The sequence below is a fragment of the Dipodomys spectabilis genome, unplaced genomic scaffold, assembly GCF_019054845.1.
Source record: "Dipodomys spectabilis isolate Male_0828 unplaced genomic scaffold, ASM1905484v1 ptg000076l, whole genome shotgun sequence".
Classification (NCBI taxonomy): domain Eukaryota; kingdom Metazoa; phylum Chordata; class Mammalia; order Rodentia; family Heteromyidae; genus Dipodomys; species Dipodomys spectabilis.
Window position 1 is genome coordinate 6,101,453 of NW_024870753.1, and position 17,499 is coordinate 6,118,951.

Consider the following 17,499-nt stretch of genomic DNA (forward strand, 5'->3'; position numbering starts at 1 on the left):
TGGCCCCAGTGTCCGTGCAGGGTGAAGGACTATGTCACACCGAACAGTACTCCCCTGTCTGCAGCATCCGTAGGTAGAGGAGGGTTTGTCTACCCAGAATTCAACGGCTAGGATGGCCCAGCACCACAGGGCCTGGTGCCCTGTGCAGACTCGGCTAGTGTGGGGACACACCCCCTCCTCGGCCCTCTGGGGACAGGGCCTGTCCCCTCCTCATGGCCCTGGGGGAGCCGCGCTGCCCCGCCCCCTCCCGTCCACTCGTTCACCCACATTTCCTTTGAGCGCATGTCACTGTTTACTGAGCATGTACTTTCTACCCCACCCTGCACCAGGTCCTGGAGGAAAGATGGGGGACAGAGGCCAGGCTTCCTCTACCCCACCCGCTCGGCCGCCACAGACAGCAAGGAACAAACCCACTCACTGAGGATCAGGAGAATCCCAACGGAGAACAGGATCACAGCAAACACCAGTCCGCCGATCCTCAGGGTCTGGTAGTCTGCCAAAGGAAGCGGGGCCAGAGATGAAGGCGGGGCAGGGCCAGGGGGGTTGTGGACATCCCTCTCGGGATAGCGCTGCACCTCGCTCTCCGTCTCCTGCACCCCGACTTGCTGAGGCCACTCACCATAATGAAAAGGATCCTTTTCTTTCTCCTCAGCTGCTGCAAAAGTAAAGAGACATTGTGGAGAGGCAGAGGTGCATGCAGGGATTATTCCCCCCCCCCCCCCCACCACCACCTCCCAGGTCTTGGTTCTCCACGAAGAGTTGCTTGAAGGTGAGACACTGGGGATGTATGGAAGGGCGGGGCCTGGGAACTGAGGGCGGGGCCTGGGAACTGAGGGCGGGACCTGGGAACTGAGGGCGGGGCCTGAGAACTGAGAGCAGGCAAAGTCTGCAGCCCCATGCATGGAGCACCCATATTCGTGGCCCCTTCTTGGTCTTGCATTATCACCCCCCACCCCCCTCCCAGGATTTAGCATCTCTTGTGACAGGGAGGGAAACTGAGACCCAAGAAGGCCTCACGACTGGCAAAACACCAGTGCTGGGTTATTATGGTCTAGACGCTGAGGTTCAGTCCAAAAGACCACAAGTGCTGAGGAGTCTTTAGTCGACGCAGCTAGACTCCTGTAGGGAGAGGTAGGCAGGCTGGATTAGAGTTGGTAGACAGCTGTCACTTTCTAGAACTTTGTTAACTGAAGGAAGGAGCACCTGCCAGCCTTGATCTATAGGGTCCCCGAAGGGCCAGACCTTTCCGCCATCTTGGCAGGGGCTCGGCTCTTACCACTGGCCAGGACAGTGGGGGCCAGCAGGCCGCAGAGAAAAATCAACACCAACTCCATGGCGTCTGGGGACAGAAGGAGGGAGACGTTACACCCTGCGCAGCTCCACACCGCACCAACCCCAACCATCCGATGCCTGAGCCGGAGCACATCAATGCCCAGCTTCACTCTGGGAGCTGAGGATTTGAGGGGAAACCAAAGCTGTAGACCTTCCTCGGAGGCCAGAGCCCTGCAAGCATTACTCCAATTAATACAACTAATTAGAACAAGTAGCAGACTTGACACCTGACCCATGTCATGGGGCATAAACTGAATGATACTCCCAGAGGGAACCCCAGGGCCAAGGCCACAAAATCCTAAGGACCCCGGAGATGGCCTCCCTGTGTACTGTGGCCACCTCCAGGTCATTAAGGCAGGGACTTCCTGGCCTGGCTCCCACAGCCAACACCCCCTCAAAAGTCCTGTTTCATATCAGAGAGGGCAGTCAACTAACATCTCAGGCTGGAGGCATGGCTCAAGTGGTCAAACAACTGTCTAGCAAGTATGAGGCCCTGAGTTTAAAACCCAGTACTGGGGCTGGGAAGGTGGCTCAGTGGTAGAGCGCTTGCCTTGCATGCATGAAACCTGGGTTCGATTCCTCAGCACCACATAAGCAAAAAGAAAAAAAAGCCAGAAGTGGCGCTGTGGCTCAAATGATAGAGCGCTAGCTTTGAGCTGAAGAGCTGAGGGACAGTGCCCAGGCCCAGAGTTCAGGCCCCATGACTGGACCCCCCCCCAAAAAAAAATTAAAAAATAAAACCCAGTACTGAGACAAGTAAAAAAAAAAGCACCCTTATAATCCAGCCAAACTAGCTGGGCCCTGGTAAACTGACATGCTTCATCTTTGGAATGCAAAAATTAGGGGATTGGTGGCATGGCTCAGGTGGCAAAGCACTAGCCAATGAGCAAAAGCATCTGATAACAAGTTCAAGTTATTTCTGTCTCAGACAAAAAGAAGGAAGGAAGGAAAGAAAGGAGGGAGGGAGGGAGGGAGGAAAAAAGAAAGGAAGAGAAAAGAAGTAAGTGCAAAAGTCAGCCCTTGGGCTGGGAAGGTGGCTCCGTGGTAGAGCGCTTGCCTTGCATGCACTGGGTTTGAGTCCTCAGCACCACATAAGCAGAAAAAGCAGCAGGTGGTGCTGTGGCTCAAGCGGTAGAGCGCTAGCCTTGAGCTGAAGAGCTGAGGGACAGCGCCCAGGCCCACAGTTCAGGCCCCACAACCAGCAAAAAAAATAGTCAGCCCTCCTCAGAGACTTTCACTCATCATCTTCCCAAATAGCAACAGGGCTAAACAGGTTGTAGAGACAGGCTTCTAAGAGTCAGTGTACAGTACCAGGTCCTGTTGGGAGATGGACCATCTGGGCAAAGGAAGCCATCCCACCCAGAGACAGAGTCCCTTGGACACACTCCAGACTCCCAAGTAGCACAAAGCCAGAGGAGGAGGGAAAGAAGCCCGGAGCAGAAGTGCTCGAGGCCGTTTTCTGGCTTCCATGCAGGTGAGATTGAACGGCTGGACACCTGGGTGGAGGTCTGACTCCCAGAGCTGGCGGTCTCATTGCCCTTCACATCTCGGCCACCAGGGGGGGCAGCACAACCACATCGAGAGGTTGGCATCCCAGCCTTGCTGGGCTCAAGGCTTCCTGGCATCAGGACAGACTGATGTCCACTGGACATTCCAGCAGGAACAACCCTGCTTCGGCTCGATTTGCATGGCAGGATCCGGGGCTGGCTTGGTGGCATGGGCCTTTAGTCTGGGGCTTCTGTATTGTTTTTTGTTCTGACTGTGGAGGACGCTGAATGCCAAGCGAAAGAGTTCAGACCTGTCTTTGTGCTCTAAAGAAAACATTTCTGATCAAGTTACAGCGTACTGAAAGAAATGCTGCCAGAGAGTTTTAAAACGTGGCCTGGTCCCCATCTTCGAGCCGCTCCTGGACCCTGGACAACACCAGCCCATTCCTCACCCCAGTTCTCCCCCAGTGCCTCGTGGCCCCTCAACATGCTATGAAAATCCCAATGGTGGCACAGCTGGCACTGTCCCTGTGTCCAGTGGCCAAGAACAGACACAGAGCCTCTGCAGGGACACAGATGTCTTTGTCTCACTGCTCCATGAGGGAACTATCCTTGCCATGGCCCTCCATACTCCCCCACACTCCCTACATTCCTCTCTTCCTCCTCCCAGGGGGAAGCAGGATGGCCTGGGACTGGCAGGGTGAGAGGGGAGGTGGTAAACATTATCTCCCAGTCCCTGTTTATGGACTACAGGGAGGAGAAGATGCAAGAATGCCGGAATAAAGGACCAGATGGGCCTAGCCGGGTGGGACTGGGAGAGGGGGGGTCAGGCTCCCTAACATTCCACAAGATTCCAAGTTACTGTGAGAACTACACTGAGATGAATGCCCAGGCTCACACTTGTAATAATCCTCACTACCCCTGGAGGCCGAGAGCTGAGGACTGTAGTTCAAAGGCAGAGCAGATAGGAAAGTCTGTGAGACTCTTATCTCCAGTTAACCACCAAAAAGCTGAACATGGTGGCACAGTAGTAAGAGTACCAGTCTTGAGCAAAAAAGCTAAGGGAGTGCATCAAGCCCTGAGTTCAAGCCCCAGTACCAGTATAAAAAGAAAACCCTGCATTGAGGCCCTGGGCCATTACCTAGGCTCCCTGGGGCCAGTCTGGCAGGGCAGGGCCTCTGAGAAGTTATCACCGTGGGAGTGGGGCTCCTGAGCCTGTGTTCCCCAGTTCCCCACTTCCTTGGATGGTTTGGACCATCCTATGTTTTATTTTAGTGCTAGCCCTAGGGTTTGAACTCAGGGGCTGGGCGCTATCCTTAAGCTAATTCTCTACCACTTGAGCCGGAGCCCCACTTCCAGCTTTTTGGTGGTTAATTAAAGATTAAGAGCCTCAGAGACTTTCCTGCTTGGACTGGCTTCAATCCCTAATCCTCAGATCTCAGCCTCCTGAGTAGCTAGGATGACAGGCGTGAGCCACCAGTGGCCGGCCCATCCTATGTTTAGAAAGTGGTTCCATTTTTATCTGCTCACTCTACCAGTGCATTAGGAGGAAGCACTGATCTCCACACTCCCATCAGCCTCAGCGCAGGTAAACAGCCACCCGGGGCCAGCAGTGGGATTTCCATGTCCATTTTCCTCTCCTGTTCTCCCGCTCTTTGAGCCCTCGCTGGTTGCCCAGTCCCTGCTGGGCCTGCGTGGAACATACAATCAGAAGCGCTATTCCGGTGATTATCTCTCCAACCCTGAGTCACATAATTTCATTTAATTGCTGGGTGAAAAACTGCTCCGAAAGAGAAGCCAAGGGATGGTACAGCCACGTTCTAGATTCTTTCTGAGTCCATGCAGCAGTGAGGAGCATCAGGAAACCCATTCTACTGTGCAAATAACAACCTCCTTGTGAAAGACAGAGGCTCAGCCAGGCGCCAGTGGCTCACGCCTGTCATCCTAGCTACTCAGGAGGCTGAGATCTGAAGATCGTGGTTCAAAGCCAGCCCGGGCAGGAAAGTCCGTGAGACTCTTATTTCCAATAAACTATCAGAAAACTGGAAGTGGTGCTGTGGCTCAAGTAGTAGAGCGCTCACCTTGAGCTGAAGAGCTGAGGGACAGCACCCAGGCCCAGAGTTCAAGCCCCACTCCCCCGCAAAAAAAGCAACTGGGGCAGAGAAAGCCAGTGAGTGCTAGATTCTAGACTTCCGCCCACTTCCACCTGTAGACTGTCTCCCTGTGGGTGGCTGGAGAGTAATCCTGCAGCTACTGGAAGACGCCCGGTGGGGAGCCAGCCCCTAGATCACAGGGAAGGACTCCCAACCCCTGGGGACAAAGGACCTGCAGGTGGCCCTTTTGAGGACCCACTTCCTCCAGGGAGCCTGCCACCCTGCTTCTTGCTCCCACCCAGGCCAGCAGGCTGAAGCTGCTGGGCAGAGACAAGCCCTGCAAAGATGCAGGAAAGGCCAAGCCTCTACCACCCAAGCTGCACACATACCTCCAAGAGCAAGGGAGACAGCAGAAGGCATGAGGCCTGCCGGCTCACCCTGAGTGCGGCCTTCCATCCCCTCCCACAGAGAGCCATTTATACAGGTGCATTCAAGAGCTTCAACTCCCGGCCTGGGCGCTGTCCCTGAGCTCTTCTGTTCAAGGCTAGTGTTCTACCACTTTGAGCCACAGCACCACTTTCCAGTTTTCTGGTGGCTTCAAACCATGATCCTCAGATCTCAGCCTCCTGAGTGGCTGGGATGACAGGTATGAGCCACTGGCACCCAGCAGGAGTGTGATTTTTTTTTTAAAGGAAGGAGACTATAGGCTCATGCAGATGATTGGGCGGGGGTAGGAACATGAGTGGGCAGTGCAGAATCTGCCAGTCCATTCCCCATCCACTGCCCACGGTGGTTACAAAGGTCAGGGAAGAAAACATGCCAAGGTTCTTTGGAATGGAAAGCACCAGCAATGCATAACCATTATGTGGCATGACTCTAGCCACACCCAGTGCTGCTGGAAACCATTTACATATACGACCTCAGACACCCCTTACAACAGTTCCAAGACGTGATCCATCAGATCGTTCCCATCACACAGATGGGCAAATGAAGGCCAGGAAGGTTCAGCCACTTGCTCCAGAGACTCACACCGGTAATCCTAGCTACTCAGGAGGCTGAGATCTGAGGATCAGGTTTCAAAGGCAGCCTGGGCAGGAAAGTCCATGAGGCTCTTTAACCACCAAAAAAACCCTAAAGTGGAGATGTGGCTCAAGTGGTAGAGCAATAGCCTTAAGTAAAAAAAAAGCAAATAGGAGGGCGAGGTCCTGAATTCAAGTCCCAGTACCAACACACACACACACACACATCTGGGAAGAGGAGTATGGGTATGACTGAAAACAGCACAGGTGCGCCTAACTGATCACCAAGCAGGGTTTGGCCTAGAGTTGTCTTAGCCAGGCCAGGATGAACCCAAACCAGAACTCTTCAAACTCTGGCATGCCTGCTCCTGTGTGTGTGGTGCTGAGGTCAGGATGGGTGTCCGTGGCCTCTCTCAGGGAGGAGGAAGAGGCCTGTGGATCTATCAGCTCCTGTGGGCTGCCCGGATGCCTGCTGCATCTCAGCCTCTGCTCGCCTCTCTGCAGGTGCTGGGCTTCGGGTGTAGTGTACTTATGTCAGAATCTGCGTGGTGCCCCTGACCCGCTGTAGGGGTTCCTAGCTGTGCAGCCCGGCTCACAAGGGGCCTAGAGCACCAACACTGTCCCACAGAGAGTCTTTCAAATGTCCTCACATGCTGCCTGTGAACGAGAAATGCTGTGCTCCTGTCATTTCTGTGAGGCCGAGTTATTTCATCGGATGGTTTTCCACGAGGCTCAGATGTGTCCGCATTTAGATGGCGGATTTTGTGGAGGAGAGAAGTTATCTGGGAACAAGGTACGATTCTGGAAGGAATGATATCTTTGTCCTTCCGATAACCTGGATCACCTCTTTCTTCATCCCCCGAAGTGGCTACAATGAGGGGGGGGTTCGGGGTCTCTGTCTGGTGGGGCATGTTCCCAGGGTTCCCCTCTGGCTCCCAGGACACACGGAAGGCCACCTCCCACTAGCCTTGGTCCTTGGGTTCCATCACCCCCTGGGCTGCGTAGCAGCCTCTTGTGTGGTAACAGCTGTGTGGTAACAGCAGACATCTTGAAGTGCCTCACCCTGCTCCATCCTGGAGTCTGATGACGGCATAGCCCATCCCCTATGCCATCCCCTGAGGGTACCGGGTTTATGTCCTTCCAAACTCACAGCTGTCATGGATGGGTACTTTGGTGAGCTTGAAGTCAAGCCTTTCTTTTGTGACATATCTTTTCAACCCTTCTTGAAGTTTCTCCCCTTGTTTTCAGAGCAGGTCATCCACTTTCCACCTTCTGCCCTGTGTGTGTCTATCTTCCTGCCTTTGTACATTTTGTTCTTGGTACTTAGCACGCCCTTCCCTTCCCTTCCCTTCCCTGTTTACTCAAATTCTCAACTGTGGCCACACTGTAGAGAACTTTAAAAGAAAAACAAAGAATGAAGCCAGGTGCTAGTTGCTCACGCCTGTAATGCTAGCTACTCAGGAAGATGAGATCTGAGGATTGCAGGTTCAAAGCCAGCCTAAATCTGAGAGACTCTTATCTCCAACTAACCAGGAAAAAGCCAGTTGTGGAGGTATGATTCAAGTGGGAGGACTTAGGTTCTGAGTTCAAGCTCTAGTACTGGCACCAAAGAATAAAGGAAGTGTGTTCTTAGAAAAACAATGTAAGTGGGTGCCCATGGCTCACACCTGTCATCCTAGCTACTCAGGAGGCTGAGATCTGAGGTTCGCAGTTCAAAGTCAGCCCGGGCAGGAAAGTCCAGGAGACTCTTATCTCCAATAAACCACTCAGAAAAGTGCAAGTGGCCCTGTGGTTCAAGTGGTAGAGCGCTCGCCTTGAGCTGAAGAGCTAGCTGAGGGACAGCGCCCAGGCCCAGAGTTCAAGCCCCACAATCAAAAATAGAAAAAGAAAAGCAACATAAAAAACTTTAAATCAATGAAAACAACAAAAGCAGCCCTCCGTCCCTCCCTCCCTCCCTCCCTCCGCCCAGCCACTTTCGCATGGGCTCACCTCCTGGCACAGGGCCCAGCCCACGTGTCTGAAGCTTCAGTAACAGCCGGAGCGTCTCTAGATCCTTGCCACAAAGCCAAGAGCCAACCTTTTAAAGCTGCCTTTTAAAGCACATGCTTTGGGTTTGGACCAGAGGCCACGGATGGACCTGTGGCCTCCAGAGGGAAATGCAACCTGTTCCCTCAATCAAATAAACAATTAAATATCAATTCTTCTGTTTAATAGACTAGCCTGGAATCCTGGTGAGGACACAGGATTCAAAGCCTGGGGAGGCCCGGGGGCGGGGGGGGGGGGGGGAGCAGAGGGTGAGGATGGGCGATCCAGCTGGCTGTGGACATCCCATCCTGAATTCCCAGCCTTGCCTGGAAGGCAGCTGAGAATGACACCCCCTCCCCCAGACACTGCCACTGCCTCTCCAGAGGCCCCTGAGTCTCCAGTCCTATAGGGTCCCCCTCAATAGCCCAATGTTTGAGATTCTGCCCAACTTCCCCCATTTATGAAGAGGCACCCCCACCTCGGGAGGCCTGCGGCTGTGGGTCCACAAGGCTCCTGGCTGTTTCTCGGGAGCTGAGCCCCAATCTTGCCACTGTAGTGGGGGTGAGGGGGAGAAGCCAAGCTCCCTATCACAGCCGGCCTTGTTGTTTTAACCTTTATCTTTAGCACTTGGTTCTGTCAAAGCCAAACTTGGCCACAGGCAGAAAAAAAAAATAAATAAATAAAAAAGGAGGAAAGAACTGACCTAGAAGGGAAACGAAGCTTCTTCCTCAGGAAGAAAAACAACTGACAAACTCCCAATCGCAGTCCTGGAGTTCTAGAAGTCTCCCTAGAAGCCCCCCACCCCCACCCACCCCAAGCTGGCCCACTGGCAGATGCAGGGTCCCTGTCACCTCATTGTCACTGCCAAAGCAACAGTCTTGGAAGTGCCGGCCCAGGACCCCACGTGGGCTTCTCCCAAGAGCACGGCTGCCCGCCCGGCCCAGCCTTCCGCCATCAGTGCAGGGTCCCGGCACCTGCTGGCCCCAGGGGGCCTCAGTCCCACTCCAGGGCCCGGATGGGAGGGAGAAGGGCACAGAACTGCACAGTCTGGTCCTGGTAGGCTGGGTGGTGTGACTCAGCCAGGCAGGGACAGGTCATATCCCCCTCCCACACCGGCTGACAAAGCGCCATTCAACAGAAGCCAGAAGAGCAGGGGCCTAAAGGCCAGCCCCACACCACGCCGCCCAGAGGCAGACCACGGGGCCAGGCTGTAGCCAGGCCCACACCCTCTCTGCTGACCGTCCCATTTCCTTGGTTCCTTAGAGGCTCAGGTCTGGCTGGAAGGCTTCAGTCTACTGAGACTTTGCATATACCCATCTTCCCCCAGGGGCGGGCCTGCAGAGCAGGATATTTGCCTTACCACGGGGTGGGAGGAGGAGAGCTATGGTCTGAGCCTGTGTGTCTGCATCTGGCATATTCAAACACAGTGACCCTTCCCTTCCCTCCCCACGCTCAGCCTCTTTTTCCCACAATGTCAAGGGGCTATACCATCATGCGTGCATGTGTGTGTGTGTGTGTGTGTGTGTGTGTGTGTCTCCCAGGCAAGCTAGCCTCCTTACGGGTAAAAATCCACTCTAGGCATCTCCAGATGTTCAGCACCTGAGCAAGGCAGCTAGTCAATGAACACCGATAGATGAATGAATGAATGTTTCCACACTGATATCTTCAGGTTACAATTCAGTCTACCTGGATTGTTTGGCAAAGTTTAGGCATTCTGAAGCACTTAGGCACCCCCCCCCCAAAAAAAAAAAACACCTCAGCCCCTCCTCATTTCTGCCGTCTGAGTCAATTCCCCAATGGGAAGATGAATCAGCCTGCCACTATTGACTTAAGGCCTCAAACCTTTCCCAGATGCAGGAATTCTGAGCATTCCATGGGGGAAGGGAGAACGAGGGAAGGGGTGCCACACCCACCAGCAACAAGGAGGGCTCTTCAGGGGCTCAGGGGGTCTGTGGGGAGACCAGACCTTGTCTGGAAAGAAACAAGTGGGGTGGGAGCATGTCTGTGCGGGAGCAGGGCCTTCGGGGGACGGGGAGGAGGAAAGCTGGTGTGTCTGTGGTGAATCAGACTTGACAGATGGAGCTTGTGGGAGGAGCCCTGAATGGTGACGTAACCGTGACGTCATCGATAGACAAGTTAGCATCATGGCAGTGGCTGGCGTTTACTACGTGCTCAGCACCACACTGCCACCTTTCCCCGCGCAAGCTTCGCGTTCTTTTGACAGATGGGACAATCAGTGGAGGCCTAGAAAAGTTCAGCGCTAGAAAGCTGCAGAATCCAGTTCCACAGCCAAGTGTGTGTGGCTCCCCTAGGCCACCATTCTCTGCTCCACAGGCAGGAGAATGGACAGGAAAACTGGGGGCTGTGGCTGAGCACCCAGAGAAGGTGCCCAAACAGTAGCTGCAGCCAGATTCCAGAAAGCCTAAAGTGCAGGTCCAGGCGCCTGTCATTCACCAGCGATGAAAAGCCAGGCACTTGGAGATGACCAGACCTGAGCCTCCAGACCATCAAGCACAGGGACCAGGCTGCGAGGATGGAGGGGAGGGAAGGGACCAGGACGGGTGAAGACAGCAGCTAGGCGAGGAGGGGAGGTGTGTGGGAATGTGCGAGCCGCACGTCTGGTGTGGAAGATTATGTATGTGTGAGAGGAAGGGAGCCCGTGGGTGCACGGGCGTGAATGCGGGGACGGGTCTCTCCTGTGAGGGAAGATGGGGGTACAGTGACTTCCTGGAGAAAGGAGATGAAGAGGCAGGCCACACCAAGGGCTCTAGTGAAGGTTGGGGGGAGGGGGAGGGAGGGCTTGAGCCGGCCTACAGGAGCCGCCATATTGCAAGAAGAATGAATTTGAGACTTTGCCTCTGGTCTCTCAACACAGGCCTGGCTTGCCCTGTAGCTGGGGCATGAGGGGGGGGGGGCATGGTCATTCCCCCACATCTCCTCCCTTGCTCTCTCCACCCAAATCAGGTATGTGAGCTGGAGTAAGGCCCAGCCTGCTATCCAGGGGACCCCACCCCCATCCCCCATCCTGGGCTCCAGATCCCCCACGTATTTTTGAGACAAGAGTTTCCCTTTGTGGATTCATGTTTCCCAGGTCCGAGCCCCCACGGCAGGAACGCCCTGCTTCTCATTAGGGCCAGGGCCAGGCCAGTGTGGTGTGTCACTGCCTGGCAGCTTGTGTTGCAAAGGCTCCAGCCAGCCAAGGCCTCTGGGGCCCCAAGAGCTTCACAGACCCACTAAATGCCTGGGCCTGGGCTCCTCCAGAGCACATCCTTCAAAGAGGCCAGCCAGCCCTTTTGTGTGCCCAGGCAGAGCAGACTCGATGGAGCCCTGTCCAGGAGGGGCTAGCTCCCTCTGCCCCAGAGAAGCAAAACCTCTCTGCCTGACTCAGACACGGCCTGCCCCAGGGTGGAAGGGGAACAGGTTCCAGTGGCCGCAGCTCAGCCCTGCCCAGAATTGGGAAGCAATGGGTACAACTTGGGACCTGGAGAGAAAAGGAATCTCTTTCAAGATTACACTGTCCACACACATTTAAAGGAAGATGGAGCTGGGACATCGTGACTGAGACCCCTAGGGAACAGACCAGAGCTGGAGATGGAGCTCTAAGTTCCTGGAGGATTACAGTTACTTGTACACTTTCCAAGGCCTTTTGTAGGTTTTACCCAAGGGCCAATTTCAGTCTGAAAGGACACTAGAGGGATAAATGTATTTGCCCTTGGGAAACACGGGGCTCAGCAAGGAGCTGGGCGGGAATTTGGCTCCTCTGTGCCTCCAGGCTTTGTCCTTGGGTACTGCCTAGGCTAACAGTTTGCTCCCTCAGGGCACTCTTGGAGAGGCTGATCTGTAAGCCAGTGGCTATCAGGTGCCCTGGACTCAGACCAGCAGAGTTCAACGGAGGGAGAGTAACCGAAGTGTGTGCTCAGACGTAGCGGGGGGAGGAAGGTGGGCTGAGGTTCCCAGGTCCAGTGAACCGCTCCCTCTCCCCCTCTCCTTGCCACACCCTCCAACCTCACTTTAAAGACTGCCACCACAGTGGTACAAGCTTCTAATGTCTGAACCTACAAGGGGGTGCTCATACGTCCCTAGGAAGGAGCACCCCACTCTCCAAAAGATGAAAAGAAGGCCAGAGATACAGACCAGAAAGTGGAGGACCCAAAGATCTGCCTGTAACTAAAGGCTCCATCAGGGCCAGCCCAGCTGAGCCACCAGTGGGATGAAGGCCCTCAAGCCTCAGTCTCCCCACCTACATCCTGACAAGATTTCTCCTCCAAGAGTCCTGGCTCTGAGACATCTGATCCTGAGGTCAGGAGCTGTGTCTCCCTCCTCTCTGCTGCGCTCCCCAATGCCTGGCATGCGGTGGATGCTTCCAACAATTCACCGAGTGATCACATGAAACGCGCTCCCCACCAGCCAAATAGCTAATGGAAACTAGGAAGAAAATTCTTCTTTCTGGCACCTGCCACTGAAGGACCAGAGGGGCCCCAAGTCTCAGAAGAGCCCTGACCATCCCGGGTTCCTTGGCAAAACTGCTTCTGCGTTCCAAATGCACGGATCTGGCTGCAGAAGCCAAGCCGGAAGCAGGAAAATGTGACTTGGTAAGGAGGAGCAGCCTGAGCCTCTGACCAGAGCCAGGCACCCTAACTTCCCCTTTTGAGGCTCCCCTCCTCCCAGCGCTCCTTAGCTCTGGGGCACAGTAACAGGAAGAGCCTGGAGCCTCAGGAAAGGAAAGGACAATTTGGCATGAGATGTCCGTGCCCAGACTCAATTCTGGCTCCTGTAAAGGAATCTGGGTGTCCTTTCCTCTTTCTTCCACCTTCTGCTGGTGTGTGTGTGATTGTGTACGCAATAGTATGTGTTCCTGTTGGGACACAGAATGAGGGGAGGTGTAAGTGAAGTAGATTAGGGGGTGTGATATGGTGTATTGGGGGGTATAGATGTGGTATGATGCGTGTGTTAATGGGGGGTGTGAGAGTGTGTTGAGGGTGGGTGTGTTGTGCTCTGTGTATCATGTGTTGGTGATGCTTGTGACAGTGTGTCAGGAGGATGGAGGGGGAAGGGTCACCTGTTTGAAGTGGGAGCCAGATTTCCAGGGTCTCCTCTTTCAGAAGCCAAGGGTGACCAGTATCCAGGCAACCATATTGGGGGAGGGGAGAAACCAGGGGAGGGGAGGAAAGGGCAGAAAAGGGAGGGAGGCTGGGAATTGGAGGGGTTTCCATGGCAACCACCAGGCAGGTCACGTGCAGAAGGCCAAGTTGTGAAACAGAGACACACACATTCAACATATACAATATGAGGGCTGCTAGGTCCCCAAGGAGGGAGGGCCTTGCCCAGAGGCCCCGGGGTACCCACCAATCCAGCCTCCACCCTGGAAAACCAGGCTGGGCGAGGGTGCCAAGCCATGGAGACAAAGGAAGCAGAGACAGGCCACCCTGGCAAAAAGCCACAGGCCCTGGGGGTCTGAGGTTGGCCATGGCTCCCCGCTTTTCCAGCCAGCTTGCTCTACCACTTGTAAGAGCAGAGGAAAGCTGCAGGGCGCAGGCTGCTCTTCCAAAGCTAGGGGAGACACAAAGGGGGAGGCACCACAGGGCCACCCAAATGGGGAAAGGTGGGCATGGGGGACCCACCCCCCAGAGCTCCTGGGGAGCAATCAGGATTGCAGACACGGAGGAGAAAAGGGCTGATGCACGCTCACTCGGGAACCCCGAAGCTTTACGGCCCCCTTCTTTGCCCACACCCCGGACTGACTAAACCCCACGCCAGCAAGTTCCATTTTGTTCTGTTGATGTGTCCACGCTGGCACTGGGCCACGCTCCTCGGCACCCTGCTCCTCGAGGGTCCACGTTTCCAGGTAACAAAGGGAAACTCCTCAATCAACACGGGGGGGGGGGGAGAGCTGCCCCTCCCCTTCTCCTGAGAACCCGGGCCGCAAGCTCAGGGCAGCCCCGAGCGCCTTTCCCAGCCACCATCGTCACCCCAACATCTCCCCTCTCCCCCGCTGCCATCGCCCGCCGGCCTCCCTTTCCCGGAGACCCTTCCCCTTCTGACCCCCACTCCCTTATTTACAGCCCCCCGTCCAAACCAATCGTGGCCTCCCTGGGCGGGGGGCCGGGGACGCCGCTGCCCCAGGTCCGCGCGCGCGCGCGCACCACGGGCGCAAACAAGACCTGGCGCTCCCAGCCCGGGGTGTGGGGCGGGGGGAGGCTCGGACCCCACCCGAGCCCCCTCCCACGGGAGGAAGGAGCCCCCTTTGCCCACGTTCCCAGCACTCACCTGCGCGGAGGGTCCCCCGCAAGCCGATCCCGGGAGGACAGCGGAGTCGGAGGCGCGGGAGTGGCGGCTGGGGGCAGGGCGCAGGGCGGTGGGCGCGGCCTGGGCGCTTTCCCGCCTCCGGCGGCTCGAGGGGGGGGGCGGGCCCGAGGCTCACCCGGGTGGGGCGAGGGGGGGTGCTCCGGGGCTGGGTTCTTGGGGGGCTTGAGGTCCGGTGGCTTCTGGGAAGCGTCCCCCGCGCAGACCCCTCCCCCGTGCGCGCCGAGCTTCGCGCGGCGCAGAAGCAACAGGAGACGCGCGCGCGCCGCGGCGGTGGTGGTGGCTGCGGGCCGGGCGCGGGCCGGGGCCCAGGCCGGGCTTCGCCTCCAGGGAGGGCGGAAGGGAGCCAGATCAGCACGGTGTTGGTGATCGGGCCTCCGCGCGACCTCCACCGGCACCCTGCCGCCGCCCACCGCCAAGGGCCACGTCCTGGGCGCGGGAGCCCGCTTTGGTTGCAGTTGCCATCTGCTACTCAGTACAGGTGGGGCTCTCGGGGCATGGTCCTCACCTGTGCCTCACATTGTTTGTCTAGGCCCCCTGACAATACCCCCACAACCCTACAGCCCTGCCAAGAAGCTGGGTGTGTGACCTTAGCCTAGCACCCCCTCCCCCTACACACACACCCCTTCAAGATGACAGACTCTGAATCTTAAGATCCTCCTAGCTCTCCCTCCTCCCGGTGAGGAGACCTTAGTGTGAAGATCTGGAGTTTGCCTCCAGATTGACCAGGACTGTCTCCCCTTCTCCCCCCAACACATACATACATACACACACGCACATCGTGCCTCTAACTGTGGGGAACAAAACTTCTAAGAAGGGACCAGAAGCATGGCACTGGCAGAAACCCAATGGCAGATCAGCAGTAGCCAGGAAACTTTACCCAGAGAGGCTGCCGCAGGTGTGTGCAGGGGTTGGATGGGGCTGGGGTTGGGTACAAAGCGCCGCCCAAAAAGGCTGTGACTGTCTAAACCCAGGGAAGATGGCCACAGCCAGCAGAAGCCCAGCCCTCCAAACTCTTGGATTGTTCTTATACTTGGGAAATGGAGGAGAGGGATTAAATCATCCCAAAGTCCCTTCTAGCTGCGGCCCTCCACGATGGAGTTATTTTCACAAGTGGTCAGGCCTCAAAGCCACAAGGCAGGAAATACACGGGAATTCCAGCGGTCTCCACAGGCAGTAGAAAAGCTATGAATGGCTACTAAGAACTGGGTGAGCCTCCCTCACTTTCTGGGAGGTGCTGGGGAGGACGGCTGACCCCTGGAGCATAGGACACACGTTATGGCCAAAGCCCTTTGAGTTCTCAGGACAGTTAAGACCTTTCATTAAAGCTAGGCTCCCATCCGGCTGACCCATGTGATTGAGACCGGTTGCACCCCTCCCTTCCAATCTTTATTTCGTTTTGTAACAACTGTACCCCTACAGGCCGATGGCCTTGAGCAAGTAGATTCATCCCTCCCTCCCAATGCCCTTGAATCCCAAGTTCAGCCACCTCTCCAGTGCCTTAGGAGCAGCTGCTCTGAGGACAGGAGGCCAGGCTTGTTTGGTAAAAGCAAAGGCCAATGGCTGAGAGCTCCAAAGCCCAGCCACCTGTCCCTTCAGCCTCTTTCCTGTTGGAGGATTCCAAGGTTGGGTCAAGTTACTTCCCAGGGCCCTGCTGGACAGTGCTGGCAGCCTGCACTGCAGGGGTAACCAGAGTTAACTCCATCTGTGTGAGGGATGGCCAAGGCTTGGCTCTCAAATAGTGCATTCTTCATTTGATGTATTACAGCAGCAAAACCACACCCAGGCTTTGTGGGGGGGGGGGGTCACATCTCCCTTCTGGGGGGGGGGAGTGGAGAAACACATCAGCCTCCTACCCTTGCCATAAACATGCCAGGGGTCAAGAGAGGTCACCAGATACTCAGCTCTCCCAGCACATTTGGTGATATGAAGAGCTGCTCTTTGCTGAGCCCTGGGGTCCAAGGCGGAAAGGAAAAGAATGGTTCTTTCTAGCTAACGAGCCACAGAGATGCTTGTCAGATGGACCCATGTATTTGCGTGTAATTAGAACATGGCTCGGTGCCCGCAGGATGTAGCATTTAAGAAACAAGCTGAAGAGTCAGAGGGTGCTAAGGAGATGAGGTGAAAGAGAGAGGGATTGAGGTGTCAGGCAGGGTGGGGAGATGATTCTAACACTAGGAGCAGAAGCAACGACATGCAAAGGGCCTGAGTCTCCCAAGTTTGGTCAGCGAGCAGAGAAGGCTGGAGAAAGAAGTTCCAGCTTTTATCCTCGAGGCAATGGGGAACCAACTGAAGCCATTAAGAAAACTGTTGCAGGGGCAAGGAACTGGGGTGAAGTTCAGGGGTAGAGTGCTTGCCTAGCATTTGTGTAGACCTAAGTTGGGAGGAACCCCGCAGAAGGAGAGGGGGTAGAGGGGAGGTGGACTCTGTGCTAACAAATGGAGATGGATCCCGGCTTCTCTAAGTTTGCACCACCATGGCAAGAAGGAAACTAGAACTGGGAGCATGGGATGGATAGGGACCAGCACGGCTGCTGGGCGTGAGGAATGTTCCCTGCTAGCCATGCACTGAGCTCTCCAACCCACAACCCAAAGCCAAAACCCCATCTGGATGACGCTGGTGTCCCATGCCTTGTCACCTCGCCTCAGATAGGAAACTTGGGGCTGGCCCCAGGGGACAATTAAGACTCTTGCTCTTTATAGCCTAAAGATCTCCATTGAAGGCACAGGACATTGTCAGGGTGTTGCTTTGCCTTAGGATGCAGGCTGCAGAAAGCAGGGAGATCTTGTTCACCAAGATCTACGGACATCCATTTACCCTGGCTTAACTGTACTTAGGACAACAGACCCAGAACAAAATAACGCTCCCTAACTCCCTGGCTCAGACAACCGGCTCACTTCCAAACTTCTTCCCCGTCCTAGCTCCCACCCTCCCTTCTCGGACTTTCCTTAAACTCCTCCAGCTTTTCCTCAACCATTTGTGTTGGGCTCTTTGTCTCTTTCTCCAGTTTCTAGACAATCTAACCTATAATCAGACTTCTAGTTTGTCCCTCACTTAGGCTCGATGTCTGCTCCCCCAAGACACACACACACACACACACACACACACACACACACACACACACTCCTCTGCGTCTGAGACAAGTCATTCCAGGAATCTCAGTCCACTTTCCATCACTATAATACATGCCTAAGACAGATTCGCCTATAGAGGGAAAAGGTCATTTGGGTCCATGGCTTT

General features: G+C 55.5%; 1 protein-coding gene across 3 annotated transcripts in view; it reads right to left on the minus strand.

Moving 5' to 3' along the window:
- The window catches only part of Fxyd6 (FXYD domain containing ion transport regulator 6), a 31,366-nt gene extending 17,042 nt beyond the window's left edge, over positions 1-14,324 (minus strand). For 2 of the 3 annotated variants that reach the window (XR_006147853.1, XM_042682805.1), the window contains exons 1-4: positions 14,224-14,324; positions 1,277-1,339; positions 620-655; positions 419-493 (exon numbers count right to left, since the gene is read on the minus strand). Coding sequence is in view for 2 of the 3 variants with exons in the window: in XM_042682805.1 (XP_042538739.1) it covers positions 419-493; positions 620-655; positions 1,277-1,334 (169 nt within the window). In the remaining variant the exon portion in view is untranslated. The remainder of the gene's footprint in view (positions 1-418; positions 494-619; positions 656-1,276; positions 1,340-14,223) is intronic. The other variant, XM_042682806.1, reaches the window with a different exon arrangement.
- Positions 14,325-17,499: the final 3,175 nt, after the last annotated feature.